The sequence below is a fragment of the Solea solea genome, chromosome 4 (genome assembly GCF_958295425.1).
Source record: "Solea solea chromosome 4, fSolSol10.1, whole genome shotgun sequence".
Lineage (NCBI taxonomy): Eukaryota > Metazoa > Chordata > Actinopteri > Pleuronectiformes > Soleidae > Solea > Solea solea.
The window spans coordinates 14,540,628-14,563,084 of record NC_081137.1 but is presented as its reverse complement, the minus strand read 5'-3'; the positions used below and the strand labels follow the sequence as shown (position 1 = coordinate 14,563,084).

The 22,457-nt window shown below is 42.3% G+C and overlaps 1 protein-coding gene across 3 annotated transcripts in view; it reads left to right on the top strand.

Moving 5' to 3' along the window:
- The window catches only part of srrm3 (serine/arginine repetitive matrix 3), an 84,649-nt gene that overhangs the window by 45,568 nt on the left and 16,624 nt on the right, over positions 1-22,457 (top strand). For 2 of the 3 annotated variants that reach the window (XM_058627433.1, XM_058627435.1), the window contains exons 2-7: positions 307-616; positions 11,666-11,767; positions 16,888-16,980; positions 17,412-17,492; positions 17,960-18,028; positions 22,292-22,327. In XM_058627433.1, the coding sequence (XP_058483416.1) occupies positions 318-616; positions 11,666-11,767; positions 16,888-16,980; positions 17,412-17,492; positions 17,960-18,028; positions 22,292-22,327 (680 nt within the window). In that variant the 5' untranslated portion in view covers positions 307-317. The remainder of the gene's footprint in view (positions 1-306; positions 617-11,665; positions 11,768-16,887; positions 16,981-17,411; positions 17,493-17,959; positions 18,029-22,291; positions 22,328-22,457) is intronic. The other variant, XM_058627434.1, reaches the window with a different exon arrangement.

Below are 22,457 nucleotides of genomic sequence, written 5' to 3'. Positions count from 1 at the left end.
TTGCAAAGCCAAACATTTGCATTACAGGTTCATGTGAAAGTCAAATGCAAGTACTTTTGTATGAATGATTGAATTGAATGTGAATTGAATCAGAATTTTTCATTGTGGCTGATAAAAAAAAAAAAAAAAAAGAACTCCCTCTCGCCACCATTGACAGAGACATAATAAATCATTGGCTATCAAAATCTTCTAAAATGAAGATGAAGGAAAAATTTTAAATAACTGATTGCTAACATGAAAAGTCTGCTGTTCCAGTGTCTGCCTTCTCTTCTCTTAGCTCATCTTTTTCTGTCTGTGTCTCCACAGAGTCGGTAACCATGTACGATGTAGCAAGGGTGCCTTCCCCTAAGGACGGTGCGAATGGAGTGTCCCAGCCAGTTCTTCCCGGAGCAGGAGCGGCAGCAGCTACAGGATCCGGGGTGCCTGCGTCGACCGCGGCCTTACAAGCTACGCCCGATGAGGCACAGCCAGGTACAGAGGAGGAAGAGGAGGAGGAGGAGGCCCAGGCAGAGCCTGTCCTGGTGAAGAAGCCACACAGAGAGATTCTAGACCATGAGAGGAAGAGGAGGGTCGAGCTCAAGTGTATGGAGCTTCAGGAGATGATGGAGGAGCAGGGGTAAGTATCTGTGACTTAGCAGCTCGAAACTCACTGTTGATACAGAAAACGGAAGAAAATGGACTTCACGCTGAAAGGCAGTGCTTGTGTGTTAAGAGGGTCAGTGAAACACAAGCTGCCACATGGCCTGTGTAGATTGAAGAGTACAATAAAACTGAAAAATATCTTCTCTGTCAGTCAGCTCATGTTGGCTCAGACACAAGATGCAACCTCCAAAGTAAAAATCCAGAGTTTTTTATGCATTTAAACCATTATATCCTCATTATTATTCTCGTGGTTTAGCAATTTACTGAGAAATTTGACATTTCTTGATATCTTATCTTACAGCACTGTAGCTAAAACTCTCAGCTGTGTCAGGCTCTTCATGCAGGTCCATGATGCACCACTTCATATTATTCTCCACGACTCCCACATTAGCAGGCAACTTCTCCAAGTGTGTCTTCATTATCTCTTTGACAGCGCGGTGCTGCACCGATGACATGTCGTTGACAGCTGCGTTAATATTTTCTATTCAGTGCTTCATAATATGACAGCAAAAACGGCTATATGTATTACATTCTCACACTCTCATTCCAGACAGCTGCATTTAAAGGCCCCGGTTCAGACCTGGTACTTATTCGCGGTCACTGCCACAACATTCACACAGATCGTCACATGATTTATTTTTCAAGTCATGTGTCATGTGACAACAGAGTCATATCAATTAGCTTCTCTCGCCTCTTTTTTCACTCTCTCTCTCGTTGAAATCACATTCGTACAGTGAAATTTTTTAAAAATCATGTTTACGTGAACGCTAAATTTAATGATCATTCTCCAGAAGTAGCGGCAGAAGAAGAAGAAGCTTCTGTTGTAAACAAACGCTGCACGTGTCTGCTCGTCCCCTCGCTGTCCGCCATCTGTCACATTTTTGTCCTCCTCTGCGTCTGTGCCTTTCGTTTTTTTTTTGGTATGGAAATATAGGAGTAACAAAAGGGAAACTTATTTGGATAAGACACCAAACCAGGAAGTCATGATCGGATCAACTGTTTATATGGACGCCGATCTGAATGACGATTGGCATAAACAATACATGACATATTTTTATTCCAATCAGGCTTATCAGGCTTTTATTCAGATTACTTGTGTCTATTTCAACGTCGTTCGTGTGTCTTTGAGACCAGATCAGATCTCATGTCGTCTCATATCCAGGACACATTTTAATGCAGAGAACAGTGGAACTGAACGTCCTTCACTGAGGATGGATGTTTATTATACCAGAACTGAAAGGGCCCAAAGCCTTTTCTTTTTTGTTTCGTGTGACATCCTTGGCTTTGGGTTTTCTCCGGGGTTCTCCGGTTTCCTCCCACAGTTCCAAAATCATGCACATTTGGGGATTAGGTAAATAGGACACTCTAAATTGGCCGTAGGTGTGAGTGTGAAAGTGGTTTGTCTCTATATGTGGCCCTGTGGTGGACTGGCAATCTGTCCAGGCTGTAACAAGCCTTATTGTTTGTGTACAAGAAAACGAGAGTGGCCTTGTTTCAACAAGCGCCACAGACACACTTCATATGTGATTTCAAGTGTTTTCAGTAGAACAGCGGTTGTATGTGTTTTGATTACAGTTTACTTAGATGCTGGCTGGAGAGAAATCCATGTAAGCAGTGGGTGTGTAGTCGAGAACTCGACTTTGACGGGTGTACGTACCTGTTGGGGTGCTGCGTTCACAGGCTGCACCAAAACATTACATTCAATATCTGTTGGCTGCCAAAAGTAATTTCCATGCAGTGCTGGAGAGGAGAAAAAAGCAGCAGAGGAAACCAACGTGAAGGTGTTGTGTTTTTGTTAGAAAAATGACACATAGCAGTAGTCATATGGCTATTTTAAGCTGCGTGATATTGAAATGCTGAATCTTTTTTTCTTTTATTTATTATTATTATTCCTGTTAAAAATAAACATAGCATTATTGTATGACGAGGTGAGAGAATGAAGATGGAATACACCTGGCACAAATTAAACTGAAATCTTGTGGGAGTTTGCTGTTGTCTTAAAATACTGACTTCCTCAGCACAGGAAGCAGCTCAGTGTTAAGTGAAGAGCTCTGTAGGGAGTGTTTTGGCAGAGGCTTTGGTACTTCCTGCTTGGCCAGCTGCCCCAGATAATATAATTGGCAGTGTTCACAATTAGCAACCCCCGAAAAAGGAACATGTCCTCCTCACTGGACTGTTAGCAATGGCATGACATGGTTGGAGAAACAGGAAAGGTGGGAAGGAACTGCACTGTCGGGTAAAAAGTGGAGAGAGGTGACTGTATGTGGGTCAGAGGTTTCTACATTAGTGGTGCCCGAGCTGACGGCAGGAGGCAGCACTGACAGGAAAAACAGCACGCTGGAAATTCTATCTGTAAAATGCAAAAAAATAGATAAATACATTTAAAAAGAAATACCACTTTAACCAGCATGTAGCTTTGTAGCATCCTATATAAATATGACATGTGCCATCATCTGGGTTCAAACACAGACATGGGGTTTCATCAGTAGCAGCCATTTAGAGTCATAATCTGTTGCTTGCAGCAGCACATTCTTTTCTTTTTTTATCAGCATTTTTCCAGTTGCCACAGTAAAAGTCTTTTTTCATTATTGTGCTCCACAATTATACCGGTGCATTCATGCCTTACTTAACCATAACCTTATCCTCACCCATAAATGAACCTTTCTCATTGGGGGCATGATTTTTGTCCCCACTTGGACAGGAAGTCCTCAATTAGCTGGTTTGTAGTTGTTTGTGAAATGTGTCCCAAAAAATAACTGGCAACACTCAATAGTTTACTCTTCTGCTCAAATAACAAGACCCTGCAGGCGACCTGCCAGTGACCACCTCTATGATGCCGTGTTGGGACAGAGAGAGAGAAAACTCATTTTGTCATTGATATATAGTGTCATTGGATTGACTTCTCACTTAGGAATGGTGAATGAATTGAATAAAGAGCAAGCTCATTGACAGGGTTCCCACACCTTCAAATTCAAGGACCCTTCAAGGACTTTCCAGGACCAATTCATTCAAATCCAAGTGCCGATCCGCTTAGCAGAGCCCAGGGAAACAATAAAACCCTATTTTCTCAGCAGTGGCTGAACTGTTTGTTCTGAAACTTTAGGGTTTCATAAACGAGGTAATGACGCAGATACACACACACAAACGCAACGTTAATTGGAGCTTCCGGTCTATGTCGCCTTTGGGCAAGACTGAAGGGCAACAGTGGAGCTACAGCAGGCTGATGCAGCTGTGGGAGTCCACTGGAGCCATCTGTAAAGGTCCTGGACTTGAGTAGACACGTTGTCCCTGGTTTGAGAGCCATGTAAAAGAGCCATGATGTCTAGTGGAACAATGTCAGCAGCTTGGCTAATGATGACAGAATACAAGGGGCCCAGACGCCTACAGTGTCCAGCTCTTCTCAGCTCCTCACACTGCATGGGCTCGGTTGGCAGACGGTCACACTTGAAGGACAGCGACCACTCGGCCCGAGAGTCGAAGCCGTGGACGGTCTCAACTCATCTTGTTAAGCTATAATAGAAGGAGAATCTCATTTGCAAGCTTGGCTCAGCAGAGCTCATCCTGCCTCTCCAATTTCTAATGTGCCTCTTTAAATGACAGTGTGTGTGCATGTGTGCAGGATTAAGGGATAGAGCCGGGGGGATGAAGCACAGTGTTCGAGACAGACAGCAATGCCAGACATTAGACACAATTAATTTTTTTTTCATGGATTTAAGACCAAGGCTTCTGCCTCGACGTCACTTGAGAGGTTCCGCCCTAACTGAGGCTCTCTGTGAAGGATTAGGCTTGGGGGAGGTTTGGACAGCCGCCTCTTCTCTAACCCTGCAGCACTGCAGACATTCCCCTCCCTCTTTTTTTTTTTTACACACATCCCCCCCAATCCAGTCATGCTCTTCTCCAGAGATAAGACCAGGATAAATAGTCTGTCATGAGTGATGGCCTCACCCGGGGAGCCAATTAGATGGCTTCTGCAATTAAAGGAATCTGTTCATTTCGCTATTCAAGACCTGGCAGCATTGGTGCATTGAGTGTTCTCTTGCTGCAGGCAACATTGCCCTTTTCTGCATGTTAGCTGGGCTGTAGGTTACATGTGTCAGGCCATTTATACATGAAATCAGTCTGGAAGAGCGTGAGGCATGATCTGTTAGAGGAGTAACAGGAGAGTAGCTCGTGGAGAAGATGGTATAATAACAGACACGCTATGGCCATACTGACTAATTTAGGAGGGTTTGTTTATGCATAAATGTGTTTTGTTGCTATATTACTTCATAAAATGATCATGATTTGTCATCAAAGATTAAGAAAACATGTTAAATTGAAACACGGTCTTCACTCACAACAGTGGTGCAGTTTATTTACATTAAAATATGTTGTGGAAAGAGGGTTTACATGTAAGTGTAGCTCGTCATAGATCTATCCTTTGGTTCATGCAGCGTTGGTTCCTCAAACTACCTTGCAACTTCAAGTCTCAAGTCTCATCAGTGCACTTGAAAATACAATTAAAATGTAGTAAAAGGAAAAGAGAGAAAGAAAAACAAGACGTATAGCAGTAAAAAAAAGAGGCACATATAGCACTGTTCACACTCTAATTGCATACTTTGCAAGTAGAGTGAATAAAAAATACATGAATTAAAAATTGTTCTTTAAGCGGTTTGTCCGACACATAAAAGAGAGGGCAGAAGGTTGAAGACGACGTCTTGCAGGGATGACGGGAGGGCAGCCAATGATTCTCTGAGCTGTCCTCATCACCCCCGCAGAACCGGTGTACCGTGCCGCGCTGCAGTACACCAGCACACTTTCTATCGCGGATCCTGTCTCTGTCATGTTAAGCCATCTTAACCCCGGCCTAGGTGTTGGAGGTCCACGTTAGGTCGTCAGCAATGTGCACTCCAGTCACTGTCGATCATCTCCTCTCTGCCTCCTGAATTCCATCACCATCTCTTTTATTTTGCTGGTGTTGAGCATAAGATTGTTTACTAAGCACCACACAACAAGATTCTGCACCTCCTCCCCGTTTGCTGTTTGATCACCTCCAGTAATGAGACCCGCCACTGTCTCCATTGAAGATCATGCTAGAGCGGTGGCATAAAAACAAGAAAACAAATATTTTTCAAACCTTTCAAGAACTTGTTTAACTGAAAATGTTATTGTTTATTTGACAAAGTCCCTTTTTTTTTATACCTAACTTTGACTTCTCTGAGTAGTCAGAAATGAATCAAGCATAACATTTATCTACTGAAACTAATTTTTCTCTTCAAGAATGCAAGTAAATAACTTTAATTTGACATCTTAATCAAGAAATAATAATGTTTTTTCAGTTTGTTTTGTAAAACAGTACATTTGAAAATTCATGGATAACAATAATAATTGTTTTAGCATTAAAAATGTTATAATTTCAGTGAAAGAGCTTTTACATACTGGTGTATTAACCTTTACAGAAACATAAAAAAAATGATTTTGATGATTACCAATGCTGTTAATTTAGGGCAGCTCTGGCTTTGGTTGGTGGTCTAATATATTTGTTATGCACTGTACATACGTTACAGTAATATATAACTTTTTGGAGGAACAAAGTGATTTAACGTGTTACATCTTTTACGACGGACACATCACATCCACCAGTCGAGTTGAAATGGTAGAGAAAAAAGTAGTGAATGCGCCGCCCTTGTCTTGGCTGTGTGCCGCTGTAGATATGATCCACTTATGACTTTGATCACAGACAGAGGCAGAATGTGTCGCCGCGAGGCTGTCACTCGTGTCGGTGTGAAACAATGTCAGCGATAAATATTTCCTCACATCTAACCACCGACTTCCAACTCGACTAAAGTACCTCTTCTCGTGTCATGAAAGGCCCACATCACCATAGCAACTTAGCAGCTTAAAATCCCCCCAATTACGATGATGGCACTGAACAAAGTCTAACAATAGAGCCGACAGCTTTATTTGTTTCAGGTGATATCAATGTAACGTTGCACATTAATGCTGAATATATTATATCATCCAACCATGGAACAATGATGAATGAACACAAGCATAAACACTGAGGATGATGATTCTTTGGTCTTGTTTTGCTGCAACTGTCCATTTCCTGTGGCTGGGGTTTATGGGTAATACAATTTTGATTAATTACTTAGTCTATTCTCTGTATTACTAACAAACAAATGTTTCATTATAATTATTTTAATCCTGATTTGCCCACAAAACTTTAAATATCCTGGGGTCCTTTATTGGCACTTAAAATGTAATAACTGTTTAAAAATAATTTTGTGATTAAAATATTATATTACATAATTATGGATTTACACCGTAATTAGACTTTTCTTCTGGCAGGTTTTATTGAGCAGATCACTGAGAGAGAAAGAAAACTCCAGCAGATGTTATGATAAAAGTAACGTAACATTTATACATATATTTGGTTGTTTTTCATTAAAAGACTTAAAATAAACGTTCTTTAGCCAAGGACCTTGCTTTACAGAGGCTGCCATTTTTGTCCCGCCACTTGTTCTACAGCGTCCCAAACAGACAGGTGTGCATTTCCCAATTTACTTTACAAACAAAGGGGAGGAGTCTTCTCTTTGTTGCAGTCTGCAGTCTCACCATCAGATGTCACACAATTATGACCCACAACTGTTGGCATCTTTCATGATAACATTACTCTCTGAGCGATATTGAGCTTGAGAATTGCTTGATTCAGTCTCTGTTTCTGTGAGCCGTAATGACTGTGTGTGTGTTTCCAACCCCCCCACACATAGGAGCTTTTTAAATTAGGTGGGGAGAGGAGGTATTGTTCTGCTCCACCGAGCAGAGAAATGAGATGTGCAGGTTCGTATTGCAATCTACATATGTGTTATTTTAAAGCCAAGTAAAGAGGCATAAGCACAAGACACAACAACAACAACAACAGAGGGATGTGCATTTAGACAGTTTATGGTAAATTCAGTCAAAGAGGAGCGAGATAGCATGAGAGCCAATTTGCAGCTGTTTTAGCGCAGAGTGCCACAGTATTTCATGAATGACATCTGCTGCGACACTTTAAATTGCAGGACATGCCAGTAGCTGGGATCAGAGTCTCTAAGGCCATCACTGCTCTGATGAAGGTTTTTCCTGCAAGCTCAAGACGATAAGCCTGTGTCCTATAAGACTAATCTGTAATCTGGAGAGGAAAGAATCTCAGGAACAATCACCCATTTTACACACTGTCACTGGAGGGGGGCTCCCAGGGAGATACAGAAGACCCCGTCCAGACAAATCAGCTTCAAATGCTGTTGTTACATGTCTGTCGCAGAAAAGACGTGCAATCAGAAATTGCTGTGGCAGATTGTTGTGCTCCAACCGTTCATCTGGTCTCTGTGATAGAGGTGAAAAAGGGCAATAAGGACTCCTTCTTTGCTATTCCATGTCTGCTCTATCTGGTACCAGGGCAGATAGAGCCTGGTACCAGCTCTCTATGGCTCTCGAGAGCATCAGTTGAAAATCCTCTCTACTTGAGAGTTAAAGTCCTGTGGCAGCTGCACTCAATGGGTCTTTTTTTTTTTTTTTAATTCTGCCCCTGAAATAGAAATGTGGAGGTGTTCAGTTTTGCCTTGCTGTGTTCCCAGCACCATTCAATCTTCCTAACTAACTACCTCTGTACTCTGTGTCGTGTGATTGATGGCTGTAGAGTTTCAGAGGTGTACAGCGGCGCCTGGGGATGACTTGTGCGGGAAAGAAAGGCTCTTCAGACACCGAATGCAGAGACATCGCTGGCACACACACCAACACAAAGGAGCAGACGCCCACACGCAGCCCCACACAGACACGTCCTCATCAAATCGAGGACTATCAGCTTAAGCTGGGCCACAGCTATTCATTTTTGCGGATCACGACTTAATGGGCGAATTGTGTGGGTGCTCGGAGCTGTCTAATTACTCCAATCAGGTTCTTTAATTGAGGTGATTTTTCATGGCTGGTGTGGCGTGGAGCCCCTCGCTCTGATCAATGTCCCCTGCCTCTCGCTGTCCAAATCTTGGGGACATGCTGTAGGCAATGGGCCTGGGCTAAATGGCTTTCACTTGGCATGCACGAATGAAAATATACAAGTGTCCCTGCACAGCATTCAATACCTCCAGCAAGGAAGATTTGTTATTGGCTGTGTTTGTGTGTGACTGGCATAAAAGTTAAGAATGGGTTTTGGTGGAATTTCTAAAGATGCAGGTTATGGCAAAGGAATTGATTAGATGTCGGTGGTGGCATGGAGTTTGCATGTTCCTCCCACAGTCCAAAAACATGCAGATTTGGGGATTAGGTAAATTGGACACTCTAAACTGACCGAGAGTGTGAGTAGATGTTGTCCAGGGTGTGACCAGGGTGACCCCGTCCACTCAGCCCCTCCTCTGCACCGTGTGCAGGCCTGAGCAGGTGGTGCATTATGGGTAGAAAGCAACTACCTTTACAGCTGAAATAAGTGCTAATTAAATGTGCAGAGGCGAGAAGTGTTGCTTTTGTGTGCTTATTTCTAAGAGCTTCTGACAGACTTCCAGTATATGACCATGTTAACAGAGAATGATTCAAAGCCCATTATGGGTTTTTAAAGATTGATCACAAAAAAAAGTTGTCAGTCTCGCATTAACATATTTTTCTTCCTTCTTTTTTCTTTTTGTCCGTAGAATTTTATCTCAGTGGGTGAACCTGTTCCCTTTTCATCAGGTTCTTGCAGGCATTCAGGTGCTGTCGGGGATATTTTTTGGCCCTTATTTCTACACCCCATGAAAGCAGTGCCAAAGCTGGGCATACACACTCTCGACAGATAAAAAAAAAACTGTGCCTCATGTCGTGAAACTACGCTGGACATCAGGATCGAGCATTTCAGTCAGTTGATGGAGAGAGAAGGGGAGCAGAAAGAGGTGGGAGCTTAAGACCCACAGGCTCTCATCCCTCTTTTCTCACTTTATATGCGGTGTCAACAGAGATAGCTGCAGGCACTAACACATTCACCATCATCAGCACAATGCGAGAGAGAAAGCCCCACAGTCATGGCACATGTTTGGCCAGAATGCATCCATTTTCACAGTCGGTTTTCCTTTCTGTGCCTTCTCATCCTTTTACCTATTGTAAACTCCTCTTCAGTTCACAGCAGACAGCTGAAAGTGCACACGGCCTGCCCGAGTCTTGTCAGGAAGAAGATAATAAGATGTATGTGGCTCCTGCATCATGGATAAAAAAATCCCCGAATATAAAGTGTGTGTTTGTGGCCTCCATTGTGCTGAGTTGACAGCCACTGGGGCTGAGAGATTGCCTTACAGTGGGACCTGATGGTGCTGTCACACCGGATGGCTTCTCCTCTCTTGGGCCGTCTTCCAGCTGTTACAGCTTTCTATCACACTTCTCCTAATCTTATTCTCTGCACCTTCAATGTGCTGATAGCAGCCTGCACAGAAGACATGATATTGGTGGCTATATTTAATCTGAGCAAAATAAACACCCCTCAGACTAATGCCATTTTCACGCGGAAACGAGCCAGCGGCGAATTTACTATCCAGCCTACAGAGTTGGTCCTGAGCCATGAGCTGAAGAGGCTGGGATTGAGATTATCTTGTCATGGAGGAGTCTGTGTTTCAGTCACTGAGTGACAGACAGTTTGCGTGTTGCACGAAGAGTTCATGTATGTGAGGTGACGTTGTCATGTACCCAACAGGAAGATAAATTACATGCCCAAATAGTTAAATTCAAGGTTATGGCTCTTAAACCCACATTTCTTTGTGTTATTGTTTCATGTCAATATGTGGTTGTTGTGTCTTCTGTCCACTAGAGGGCAGACTAAAGTTTGGCTGCCACGAAACCTGTGACATTTGTAATTTTAAAAGTCATGCGAAGAATGAAATTTCGAAAAGTCCCGTTAAGTTGATCTTAGTAAGCTGCACGCTTTGCTTCTCAATGGTGTTTCATAATTCATACTTAGCGCACAGTCTGTCATGCAGATTTGGGATCAATTGTTTCAGCATTTTCTTTCTAACAGTAGCTTGTGAGGTTCAATTTGTGGGGTAATGACTTTCTTGTCATGGGCTGCACTGAGAGTTAAATACAAAGTTGGAAACTCTGCGAAACTACTTTCTTGCTTGGATGGGAAACTGCGATATAACACATAATTGTTTGCTCAACATACAGCTCTTGTTGTTGATGCTGATATATGATCAGTAGATTATACAATAAAAAGTGTTTCCGCATAACCCTCGGCCACACTTGCACAGCTTTATTAATTCTTTGTCTTTAGCCTCTCCCCTCCATCTTCCTCTGTGCCGTCGCTGATTACAGCTCATTACCACAGCCAGCGCGGGATGTGAATAAAATCAGGGGGATCACCTTGGTGACTTCATTGTCTTTGTTGTTCTTGTTCAGACAGGAATTAAATGATTACTCCCCCCCCCTCCCCGCTGTGATGTTACAGTCTGCAGTGTCATGCGTGTGGTCAAAAGCTGCTGTTTTATTCACACGCTGGGAGCATGTAATGCATAAACAAGTTTATGTCGCGCCCCGCCGTTCGTTTCATTCGCAGCGTTAGATTAGAATGAATTTAAGTACAGCTGTTTGCCGTGGCGCTCATCTTTTGCACCCGCCAACGACCTCGATGCACTTGAAATGAAAAATTCCAATTAGGATATATTCCACAGTGTGGCAGAGACAGTTATTTTGTTCATGTGCCACTGCAGCACTCTGCTGTATTCTGTTTGTGTCAGCTTAACGGAAGCTCCTCTCGCTGCCCCTTCACTTCCTCTCAACTCAGGCAAGTTATACTGTATGACCAGTCCAGCCCTGAACAAGTAGCCCACTGGGCTCAGGGCCAGATACCAGTGAGTCATCAGAATATACATCATTTGGCTGTGTATAATTTATGATGAGAGGACGGTTAGTCTTTGGATTTTGAACTGACATTTGTCAGTTGACAGTATTTTCATAGGTTTTCACACAGTCTCTTCACACAACACTGACAAAAACTCACCACCGTGTGTCTTCCCTAACTATCTTTGTACCGTATGCTCTTCCTCAGATACACAGAAGACGAGATCCGACAGAAAGTGAGCACATTCAGGCAAATGCTGATGGACAAAGAGGGCGTCATCACCAGAGAGGGCTCCAACACACAGCCAGTGTAAGTCATCTCAACTCATTTCTATTCTATGGATTCTACGCTTGTGAATTTACTCCTGGGTCTCAATAAAGGCTTAGCCTCGCATTGTACGTCCTAATTTATTTGTGTTGTGTATTTAATCAGAATCTTTCACCGTGATACGTTACCATAATAGCCACATTCATCTCAATCAATCAAATATTAAAACATGGTTTGTATTTAAATCCAATTTTTATATAAGAAGCACAGAATTTTTAAAAAAAGTCTGTCGTGGTCCAGGTGGAAATGGAAGGTTAGAAATGATCAGAGGGGGACTAAACTGAATTAATAAAGTAATTATAATGTCTCTGTAGAGATACCCATAGAATTTGGACAGAATGGGTTCAAGTTAATTTGAAAGATATTGACAAAAATCTTAATATAATTTATTTAATAATTTATAAAAATGTCACTCCATTAGTTTTCCGGCTGTACATTTAATGGAGTTGAAAAAAAAACCTTCTGATTTAACTTCTGACTTAAAATAACTGATTGAACGCTGTGAAGGGCAGATAACCTGTACATTATCATAGTGATTCACCTCATCTCTCTCTGCTAACCTCGTACGTATTTTTCTGTGAATTTAGTAAGGAACCTGAAGACTTTTGTGCCGTATCTATTAATTACAAAATGCCTTTGTACACAAATAAGTCTAATAAAACTAGACAGCAATAAATAACAAATGCAAACAGAAATTGATTCTGAGGGTAGGTCTGAGAAATGGCTTGCCACTCTGCTAATGTCTTCAGGCACTTGCAAAGACCATGCACCGCAATTGCAAAGGTGCAATAAATTTTCGTTTAAATCCTTGGCTTTTTGATCTGCTAATGCCTCTCTCCGAATTCACGGGGCGTTGTTAAACTGTGGCGCTCTGAAAATAATCAGTGGCATTTTTAAAGTTTATCCCTAACTCTGCTGGAAGCCACTGAGGTGAGAATTGCCACGATAATTGTCAATTTGTCTGGTGTCAAGCCACAGTGTAACTTTGAGCGTGAGGAGGGAGGAGGGGGGGAAGTCTCATGTGAGATTAGCACAGATGGAATGATGAGGATCAGAATGAATGAATGCACATCGAGATCTCTCTCCCACTCACTCACTCACACGACTGACTGCTTCAGGCCTGAAAAACTTGAGAAACAGCAGGATGTGGGTGTGGTGGTCTCCCTGAGTCAGTCAGTGTGTGTGTGTGTATGTGTGACTGACAGTGTGGTTTGTGGCGACGTGACCCGCTGTCTGTGAACTAATGACGGCTAATGATGCTGACGCTTCCCGTCTCCCAGACGGGACTAATGACTCTCCCTCCTCTGCACCTCAGCCCCGGTGTCTGACATTTAACTAAACTGCTGAGGAGGGAGCTGTGGAGGGTGACTGTGTACAGTAGGATGAAAGTAATCAACATTTATTGGGCGAAGAAAGTCAATTACAAAGACACGGAAAGCTTTGTTTGTTTGGCTTTTCCTGGCATTTCACTCTCAGGGGCACTTACATGTCAGGTCAATTTAGGATTTTTCAGAACTCGCCTCAAAGTGTGGAACTTTCCCTCTGCAGAAAGGCCTTGATGTGGAAAATTGAAGAAGGTGATAATTTGCAGGGTTGTTATTCCCCCACTCCTCCTCACTCTGTATCCCCACTGCTCCTCTTCTCTCTCTCACACACACACACACACACACACACACACACACACACACACACACACACACACCAAGCCTGAATGAGAGACCTCTCTGAAGTCGTCTCCTGTGTCCCTCTGCTTAAAGCAGAACTTTGCAAGACTGGTCACTTTTTTTTTTTGCCATTTTCTCAACAGAGCTCACCGTACAGTTTTAGAGTATATAGTTTTTTGAGACACCACCATAAATATCCATCCATTTTCTACCGCTTTATCCTCACTGTTAAAAACTCACTGCTGACGCTCCCCAACCTTCCTTCCCCAGCCAGTCCAATGTTTACGCTGCCACTCGCTGCCTCCACCAGGTACCTCTCATGAGATCCAAGACTTTGAGACCTCCTGATTCTGGGTCAGTGGCTCTGATCTTGCCAGTCTGGTTTTCCACTAACAGACAGTAGGGGTATTGGAGATAGTCCCCTATCTCCCTACAAGCAAACCCATTTAACCATCACAGTAAACAATTAAATTAGGCTATTAAATAAAACTGTGCTATGAACACTCTTAATGTATTTGAGTTTAGTCAGCTGCAGGTTTTACGTGGATTAGGGATGCACGATATATGACTTTTTGCCGATACCCAATGTTGATATATCGGGAGAGCTTGGGCCGGTTTTTCCCTGCTCCCAACTGCAGAGATCCTTTAGTCTCTTCTGTAGTAAAATTGCTGCTAACAGCTGTGGCCTAATGCTCCTACACACTAACAATTAACAGCCAGCAGTAAGCATGGATGGGTCATAGCTGTGTTCACATTCAGCAGTGTCTCACATTGATTTCCTGCAGAATGAATGGAAGCACAAACAAAGAGTCAGAGAGGGAATGCAGCGTGTAAAGCCTCTCGAGTGATATTCAGGCTCTCGCACACAAGGCTGTTGGATCAGAGCAGGATCCACGGAGAAGCTGACCGAGGCTTTACACTGCTGTTCAGTATCTAATGACAAGCCGTCCTCGTTGTGGAACAGATTTACTTTCAATAGAAATAGTCAAATTGACGTCTTGTATGTGGGCAAATAGAAATTCAAGGTTTTTTTCTTATAACCAGAGAAGAGAAAACTCTTGTCAATGCTTCATATTAAAACGACCACACACACATTTTCCTGTTTGAGGCGCAGTCAATCAGACCTCCACCTCATTCCTCCAGTAATAATCCATCAGGACTCTGTACAGCAGCAGAAATATACCCAAGCCTTTCTGTGTGGCTGTCTGAGCAAGGACACAAACGAGCTGCACTACTTTGTGCCACAGCCCTGAGGAGGGTCTCGGCCTTTGTCCATCACCGCTAAGGTCCCAGAGACGGAGGCTGAATTAGTGAACATCTTGCCTCACCGAGGCGTCATTAAGCAGAATGACATTCACTGTCTTCATCACGAGTACACTGGACAGATGTCTCCAACATATTGGAGCACAGCATCAATTAAGAGATTAGAGACACAATGGAGAATGAGTTAATTTACCGCTAATGACCAAGCATAAGGGGACCACTCGATTCAGTTTCAGTTGTTAATTTCTCTTTTTTCATGCAGTGTGCTTCATGTGTGGCCCAACAGGGACACAGCGGTTAAAAAGCAAACTGTTGTAAAATATCACAACACAGCAGAACATGTTGACCATATATCTTATGAAATTTTAGAGGAATCATCTCTGATGGTATCCACCCATCCGTCTTCTACCGCTTTATCCTCCACATGAGGGTCATGGGGGGGCGTCTCTGATGGTATGATATAGTAAATTACAATTTTTTAATATCGGATATTCTCCTTCTTATAGTGTCATCAGCTCAGCAGTGTATTTAAGCTGATGTCAATGTTAAAATCTGTGTTAATTGTGACAGATATCACCGATGTAGAGGGCAGCTTTAAACTGAATGCCATCTAATCAATTTTCACACAAACTTTTTGAAGTTTGTAACTTTTATACAGTATGAACTTTGTCACAACTGGTCGCCAATAGAACCGATTCTGTTGTCGGATACTGTTGTTTTTGTCAGTTAACTTCAAATGTGTGTGTGTTGTTGTTCATATGTGCAGAACAGCCTGTCATTGGGAAGTGAGGTGGTTTCGCTGGCTCTTGGCTTCCCTGCTGTGCCCAGCGGTGCTCAGCCAATTAAAGGCCACGTTTCCTCGTCTCCTCCTCCTCCTTCCAGATACTTTACATCATTTCTTTTGTCTTTTCTTCTGCATCATTGCTCCTGTCTATCCTGATAGACTTCATTATGTGTTTGAGATCCATTATCCTTTGCTTTGTTGACTCGTTTTTGTGTTGCTCTTCAACCTCCTCATTGCCACATAAATGTTGTTTTCATCACCAGAAAGCCAAAGAATGGCCTGCTGAGTTTGGAGCAATACTTTTAAAGGTCACAGAAATGGAACTGCATGACGATTAGAAGATTTATTATTATTATTTCAAGGCAGAAAGGTCATATCTGGTGGAGCAGAGGAGGTCACATATGGGGGCAGTTTGGCAATGAGGATTATGAAGGAGGCGGCTGCCATCTGTCTGTATATCTAATGCAGTACGTGTGACAAATAAACTGGAAGATATAAGCCTCACAAGCTGAGCAGTCAGACAGCGAGGAGTGATGATACTGACTCTCACAGCTGTGGTGAGGAAAGATTTAACATTTCAGTCACAAAAAAGTTCAGTGTGTGAGTGATGGGAAGAAAAAAAACAGGGTCAGTCTCAATTGTCTGCTGGGATTATTATTGCAACAACACAAGCAAAACTAACCTGTGCAACAATGCTGGATGTGTTTAGTGTGGTAACAGATTTTACTCATTGGAAACGTCCAAGCTGACATTTCAGTAACTTTTAATTTTGTACAGGTGTTCTTGTGCAGGTCTTTAACTAATTGAAGAATTTAGAGAAATGCACAAAAGCATTTTAAAGTACGTAATTTATGAAGCGATGCGCAATCAAAGCTCAGGTTTGGGGAACGTCTCACTTGTTCAAACGTTTTTGTGAGTAAAAATAATAAGATAAAGAGAGACGTTATATGTTCAGGATGGGAAGAAAGATGTGAGTGAAAATATTGTGAACAATTCATTCATGCTTTTATAGTTGTGAACATGCTCTAGGTGAAATCACGTTTGGGATATTTCGTATGTTGACCATAGGTGTGAGGGTGAGAGTGAAAGGTTGTAAATTTGAACTGAACACAACAGGTACAATCTCAATAAGAAAGTAAGCATGTAGTGTAGTATAAAAACGACATGCAATATCCAATACTACATTGTATTTGACTCGAGTGATTTCCAGCTTTTCATCTATAGCTCCACTAACACTTTTTACTGAAATGTTCTGGTGCTACTGAGGTCACATTTGCTGCGGCTTGTGTTTGGTGCTAATGGGAAAGTATTACAATACAAAGAACACACACACACACACACACACACACACACACACTCAGATTCTCATCTCTTACCTCTTGTGTTTTCAGGGTAAACCACCTGCATTATCCGTCTGACGAGTACGAAGACGATCCTGAGTTGACAAGGTATGAAGACGGAGAGTGTGGCCGTGATTACAGCAGGTGAAGAAAGCGTGCATTTCAGCACACATCACATCACAAATGATGAATTACAGTAAATCAGCCGTCTATTATCGCCTTCACACTGTGGGTGTTATCTTTTGATAGTATCTCCTATACATACAGCTGATATCAGGCATCCAGTAATAGCAAGCACAATTAGATAAAGAGAGGAACACAATTTGCATTGTGCTTTCTGCATGTGTCACTTCACAGGCGAGATTACGCGTAATTTCCTCAAAGTGATTTCCTTTTTCCATTGTGAGACACATCGCACCAACATTGCGTGTTATGGCAGAGTGAACGTAGGAAATGAGAAAATATACACTCGCTGTTGCCACAGCAGCAATTAACTATAATCACAACTTAAATCAATTATTATCATACTTGTAATGTAGCTCTCACACTCCCTCTCTTTCATGTGGCCAATTCAGAGTGAAGAGGAAATCGAGCAGCTCGCCTTCCCCTCGCCCAAAGAAAAGGAAGAAGAAGAAATCTGGCCGCAGAAGGAGCAGGTGAATGGGAACAGCCCCACACACACACACACACACACACACATTTTTCTCGTTGAAAGAATAATTATCCTCTGGTTTTGTTGAACTGAATTCCAATTATTTTGTCGTGAATATTGCAAAGGTGTCGGCACATAGTGCTGCTGTGGAGAGGGGGGAGAAAAAAACCTCTGTAACGAGTGATTAACAAAGCATGGTCTTATCTTGCATTTTCTTTTGACAAGGTCAGTAAAAGACGAGTGAGACTGAAAAGGCGTGTGAAGGAAGTACATAAGAGGAGAAAGGCAGAGGGATGAATAGAGCTGGGGACAGAGGGAACCTTTAGTGGGGCGGGGGGTAAATCAGCTGTTTTACTCTCGCAAGACTGAGATGTCATGAAATGCCAGCCAGCAATCTCAAGCTTCATTTTTTTTGTAAACGTGACACAGGCGAATAAATAAATAAGTGTTGGCCTCTTTCTCCATCAATAGGTTTGGCAGCTCCTCGCCCACGCGCAGAGAGAAGAAGAAAAAGAGTGGGAAGAAACACAAGCGAGACAGGTGAGTGTGTGTTTGTGCGTCTCAAAGGTAGGAAGATTGACCCTATATATATATATATATATATATATATATATATATATATATATATATATATATATATATATATATATACAGTAGATACACAGACATGCCTGGGCACTGTTTGAGTTCATTGGTAGATGCAATTTTGGGGTGAAATTGAGATGCAATTGTTTTTACATCTTTGCTTCTATAAAAGCTGATCCATTTCATTAGTATTCACCACATATATATGTAGTTGATGAGAAATAGGATCCACCCACTAGTTTATATTTTCGACTAAAGGAATTAAAACAGTCACCAGTTAAATCCAAACTCCAAAGAGAGGACATGATGGAGGGTCTGAGATGAACAGGAATGTCAGGGACAAATGTTAAGGACATTGCATGTGCACTATTCTTCACTATCTTCAGTGTATCCGATCATTGGCAGTTTATTGAGACACGTATCAATTCAACCACAGACCGGAGATACACACTCTAGTGGACCCAAATGCAGGTTGCAAAAATGAATAAACGACTCTTTAATACAACAAACTAACAAAATGCATAACGTAAAACACAAACAGAAAATCCTCGAAACACGGAGAGTAGGAATACAGCTAACAAAAACTCAGAGCAACAACATGACTCGAAACAAAGTGACCTGAATACACTAGGGACAGACACCACTGTCCAAACCAAGAGCGCCTGGATTAATTCAGTAGGTCCATGTTTGACATTTCACTTTTAGAAACAACTGCACACATTGGCATCATCTTTCCTTCACAATAATACTTCATTCCCCCCCCCCCCCAAATTGTTTACAAACGGAAGAGGTCTTAAAAAAATAAGAAGGTGAAGAATAAAAGCATCAAGGAAAGAAATACATGAAGAGGAAAACAGACAAAAAAGGAGTAAAGTAAAAGGGAGAAATATGAAGGATAAGGGAATGGAGGAATAAAAGACAGATAAGAAAATCATATAGATGAAAGGAAATGGAAGAAGGGAAATAATAAATAGGGAGTCGGCAGACCATAAGAGAAAGAGAAAGAACAGGGTCTCAGAAGCCGATACCCATGCAAAGCCTTGGGATATCATAACGACAATAAAAATGTGTAGATTTCTTCCTCTCTACTGTTCCTCATTCTCTGCCTGACTCGGGGGGCTAAATGTGTTGCTCTAATAATCCAGCCTGTATGGGGGTGCGTGACACAAGAAGAATGAGCCTCTCACCTAATTGCAGAGTATCACTGCGCTGCCCTGCTCTTGTTTTCCCAACTCCCATCCAAGTCCCCCTCATGCTCCCCCCACCACCACATCCACACACCCCCCTGCCGGCATTCCACTGAAGATTCTCTGCATTGCAGGTATTGTTTTTTTCTTTTCTTTATTTAGATGAATAATGTATAGATTAGTCCCCACACAGAGACACCCTGTACTAAAACTCAGTCCATGTCCATGCACAGATAAGTCGAGTAGCTTGACTATGCCGTTTAATTGGACTATTGGACTGTGGAATCAATTTAGTGACTAAAAAAGTGTGAGACTTCACTCGCTAGGTGGTAATTTGTCTCTTTTAACTTGGTTGTATCCGGCTTTTTCCGGTCACATGTCTTTTACAGTCAAATCACTGTCAGATGTGGCCACACAATTCTGATTAAGACCACATGCAGACAGAAAACGGCACAAACATGTAAACAATGTTTTTCTTTGCTGCGTCTTTTCAGGCTGACTTTTCAGGTTACTTTTCATTGACAGTAGTTGGTAACACTGTCAAACAATCTCCAAACACAAATACAATGAATGATAATGCAAGAGAGAGCTGGGAATATGACATCATCATTTTCCTAAAGTAGCGTATTCACTGTCTACACGGAAACGCGAGGCTGTCGTTTTGAGATTTTCAAATAAGGCATTTTCAAAAATTGCTGGAAGTGCCTACAAAAAGTTCACAGTCGTATTTTTATCAGATAGATAAAAAACTAGATACCCATATACACTTGAGAAAAAATGGTTTTGGGGTTTAGTTATGCTTTAAAGAAAGATAAACAGCACGTACCTTCATACAGAAGGAAAAAGAGTGTGTGTGTGTGTGTGTGTGTGATTCGCGGAGTAGCGGGGTTTAAAAAACTAGGTCACTATGGGCGATGGAGGTTCCACTTTCCACTTCCACTTTAATTCTAAGAGCTAACGGAGCATAAAGTCAATCTCTTTGTCAGTCACAAATGCACTGGTCTGGATGTCGCTGTTGCTTCTTCAGAGTTGGGAACCATGCACATGAAAATGAAAAGGGCCCAGGACAGTTTGAGTTCACTTGAACAAATACACAGTCATGTGACTCCCAACCCCATTAAATGGCTGTGTCAGTTTGACTTTGGGAAATTTCGTTTTAGTGCAGTTCCAGTCTGGCCAACGTGTTCACGTGGATTTTAGAGGTCCTGTTTTTCTCGGGTTGACACAGTATTTTGTTTATATTATCGTACAAATGTAGTGACTGTATACAGCTCACTTATGAGAACAGATCCAGGTCAGGCCGCCCCCCGTTTGATGTGTTGAGGGAGGGTGCGTCAAAGAAGAGAAGAATAACTAGCTCTCCGAAACACCACTTCTTATACCCTCCATCTCCAGATGATTCCCTCCACTGAGGAAACATGGGGTTGCCACTGGGGCCACATCTCTGAGTCACACATCAGCCACATGCATTACTGTGACAGCTTTATTGCCTCCCTTTAAGTAGATCCACACACATCTCTGTGCTGCCGCGTCCTCCCACTCCATGCCGCATGCTGTAGGTGTGTAACACAGCAGGGAGAGATTAGGGCTCTTCAGGAAAATAGCAACAACTCTCACAGACTAGTTGGACTAATCACCATGGAAACTGCAATGAGGGTAAAAGTGATATAAAGGTGATGTATCAGTGGCTGAGGACCGAGGAATGGCCAGTGTACACGTCATTTCACTCTTAATAAGGAAACCTATCACCAAACGCAGCATCTTCTACAATCAGGAATCGTTTAAAAACATAAAGCTTGAAATCCATCACCTGTGGAATAGCTGCCTGGAGACATCTTTGCTCAGATGCATGTGATACGCATTGGTTTCCAAGCCAAGCGTTCGTGCTCATTAAACGTGCAGAAATACATGCTGAAATATTCCAATTTCTTAGTTGGCACACGAAAATACGCGACCTCTGTGCTCTCATGTTCTTGTTCATGTTCTAATTGTATTTGACTTACATTGCTTTCCGTTTTCAGAGACGTCAACTACTCACAGATATTTCAGTGCAAAGGGCGACGGCTAGAAAATATGATTAACAAAAATAATAGATATAAATAAAGAAGCACAGATTAGATTTTCCTACAGTGTCAGTATTCCACCAGGTTAACAATTAAAAAGGTGCGGTAATGTAGTGTAGTGTAATAATTAGTGACGTAAATAATGGTTAAACAAAGTAATAATAAAAAAAATGGGTGGGATTAGGTAAATTGGACACTCTAAATTGACCATAGGTGTGAATGTGTGAGTGAATGGTTGTCTGTCTCTATATGTGGCCCTGTGATGGACTGGCGAACTGTCCAGGGTGTGACCCCGCCTATCGCCCTATGTAGGCAGAGATTGGCACAGCACCCCGCGCGACTCTCCGGGGGAGGATAAAGCTGTAGATGATGGATGGATGGATGGATGAATCTGGCAGGTTTGTCCTTTTTGGGCTGTTGTAGAAATATGCTGGCGCAAGATGGCCCTACGTGAAGAAAGGCCCCTGCCAAAGATCACATAGAAAGGCCACAAAAAACAAATGAATATTTTAAAGTACACTTATGGGCAGTATAATCAATCTCAGTCAATAAGCCCTCCTAAATAATATAGACTGGACCTTTAGATAAATCACACACCTGCATCTGTATCACCACCACAGTCATTTCTTGGGCCATAACCCATAACCCCATAAAATGTCCTCCATATCCATAATTTACCTTTTGAGTTATGCTGTCTACAAACCGACAGAGAAAAAAAACAATCATAACCTCCTTGGTGGAGGTGACAAGCAGGTTTCATATTTCCAGAGACCACCGCCAACTACAGAACATGCAGTGATGTGCGATAAATGTATTATTTCTAGGTGGAAGGTGAGACGTTCTGTATATCCATATTTCCTCAGCGAGGCTGCTTCATCGAGCTGTTCTCCAGGATATCACAGCATGTCAACGCTGCAGCTGTCATGATAGCGGCACTGCAATGATTGTGGTGTTTGTGTTTTTTGCAGATCTGCGTCTGGCTCCCGGAAGAAGAGGAGATACAGGTGTGTATGACAAAATGAAAAACAGCAGAGCCAAACGTGCTCTGCTCTGCTCACTGTCATGATGGTGTGAATCAAGGCAAAGTGCTCCCGCGTGGAGTGCGTGTGTGTGTGTGTCATTGTATTTTCTGCA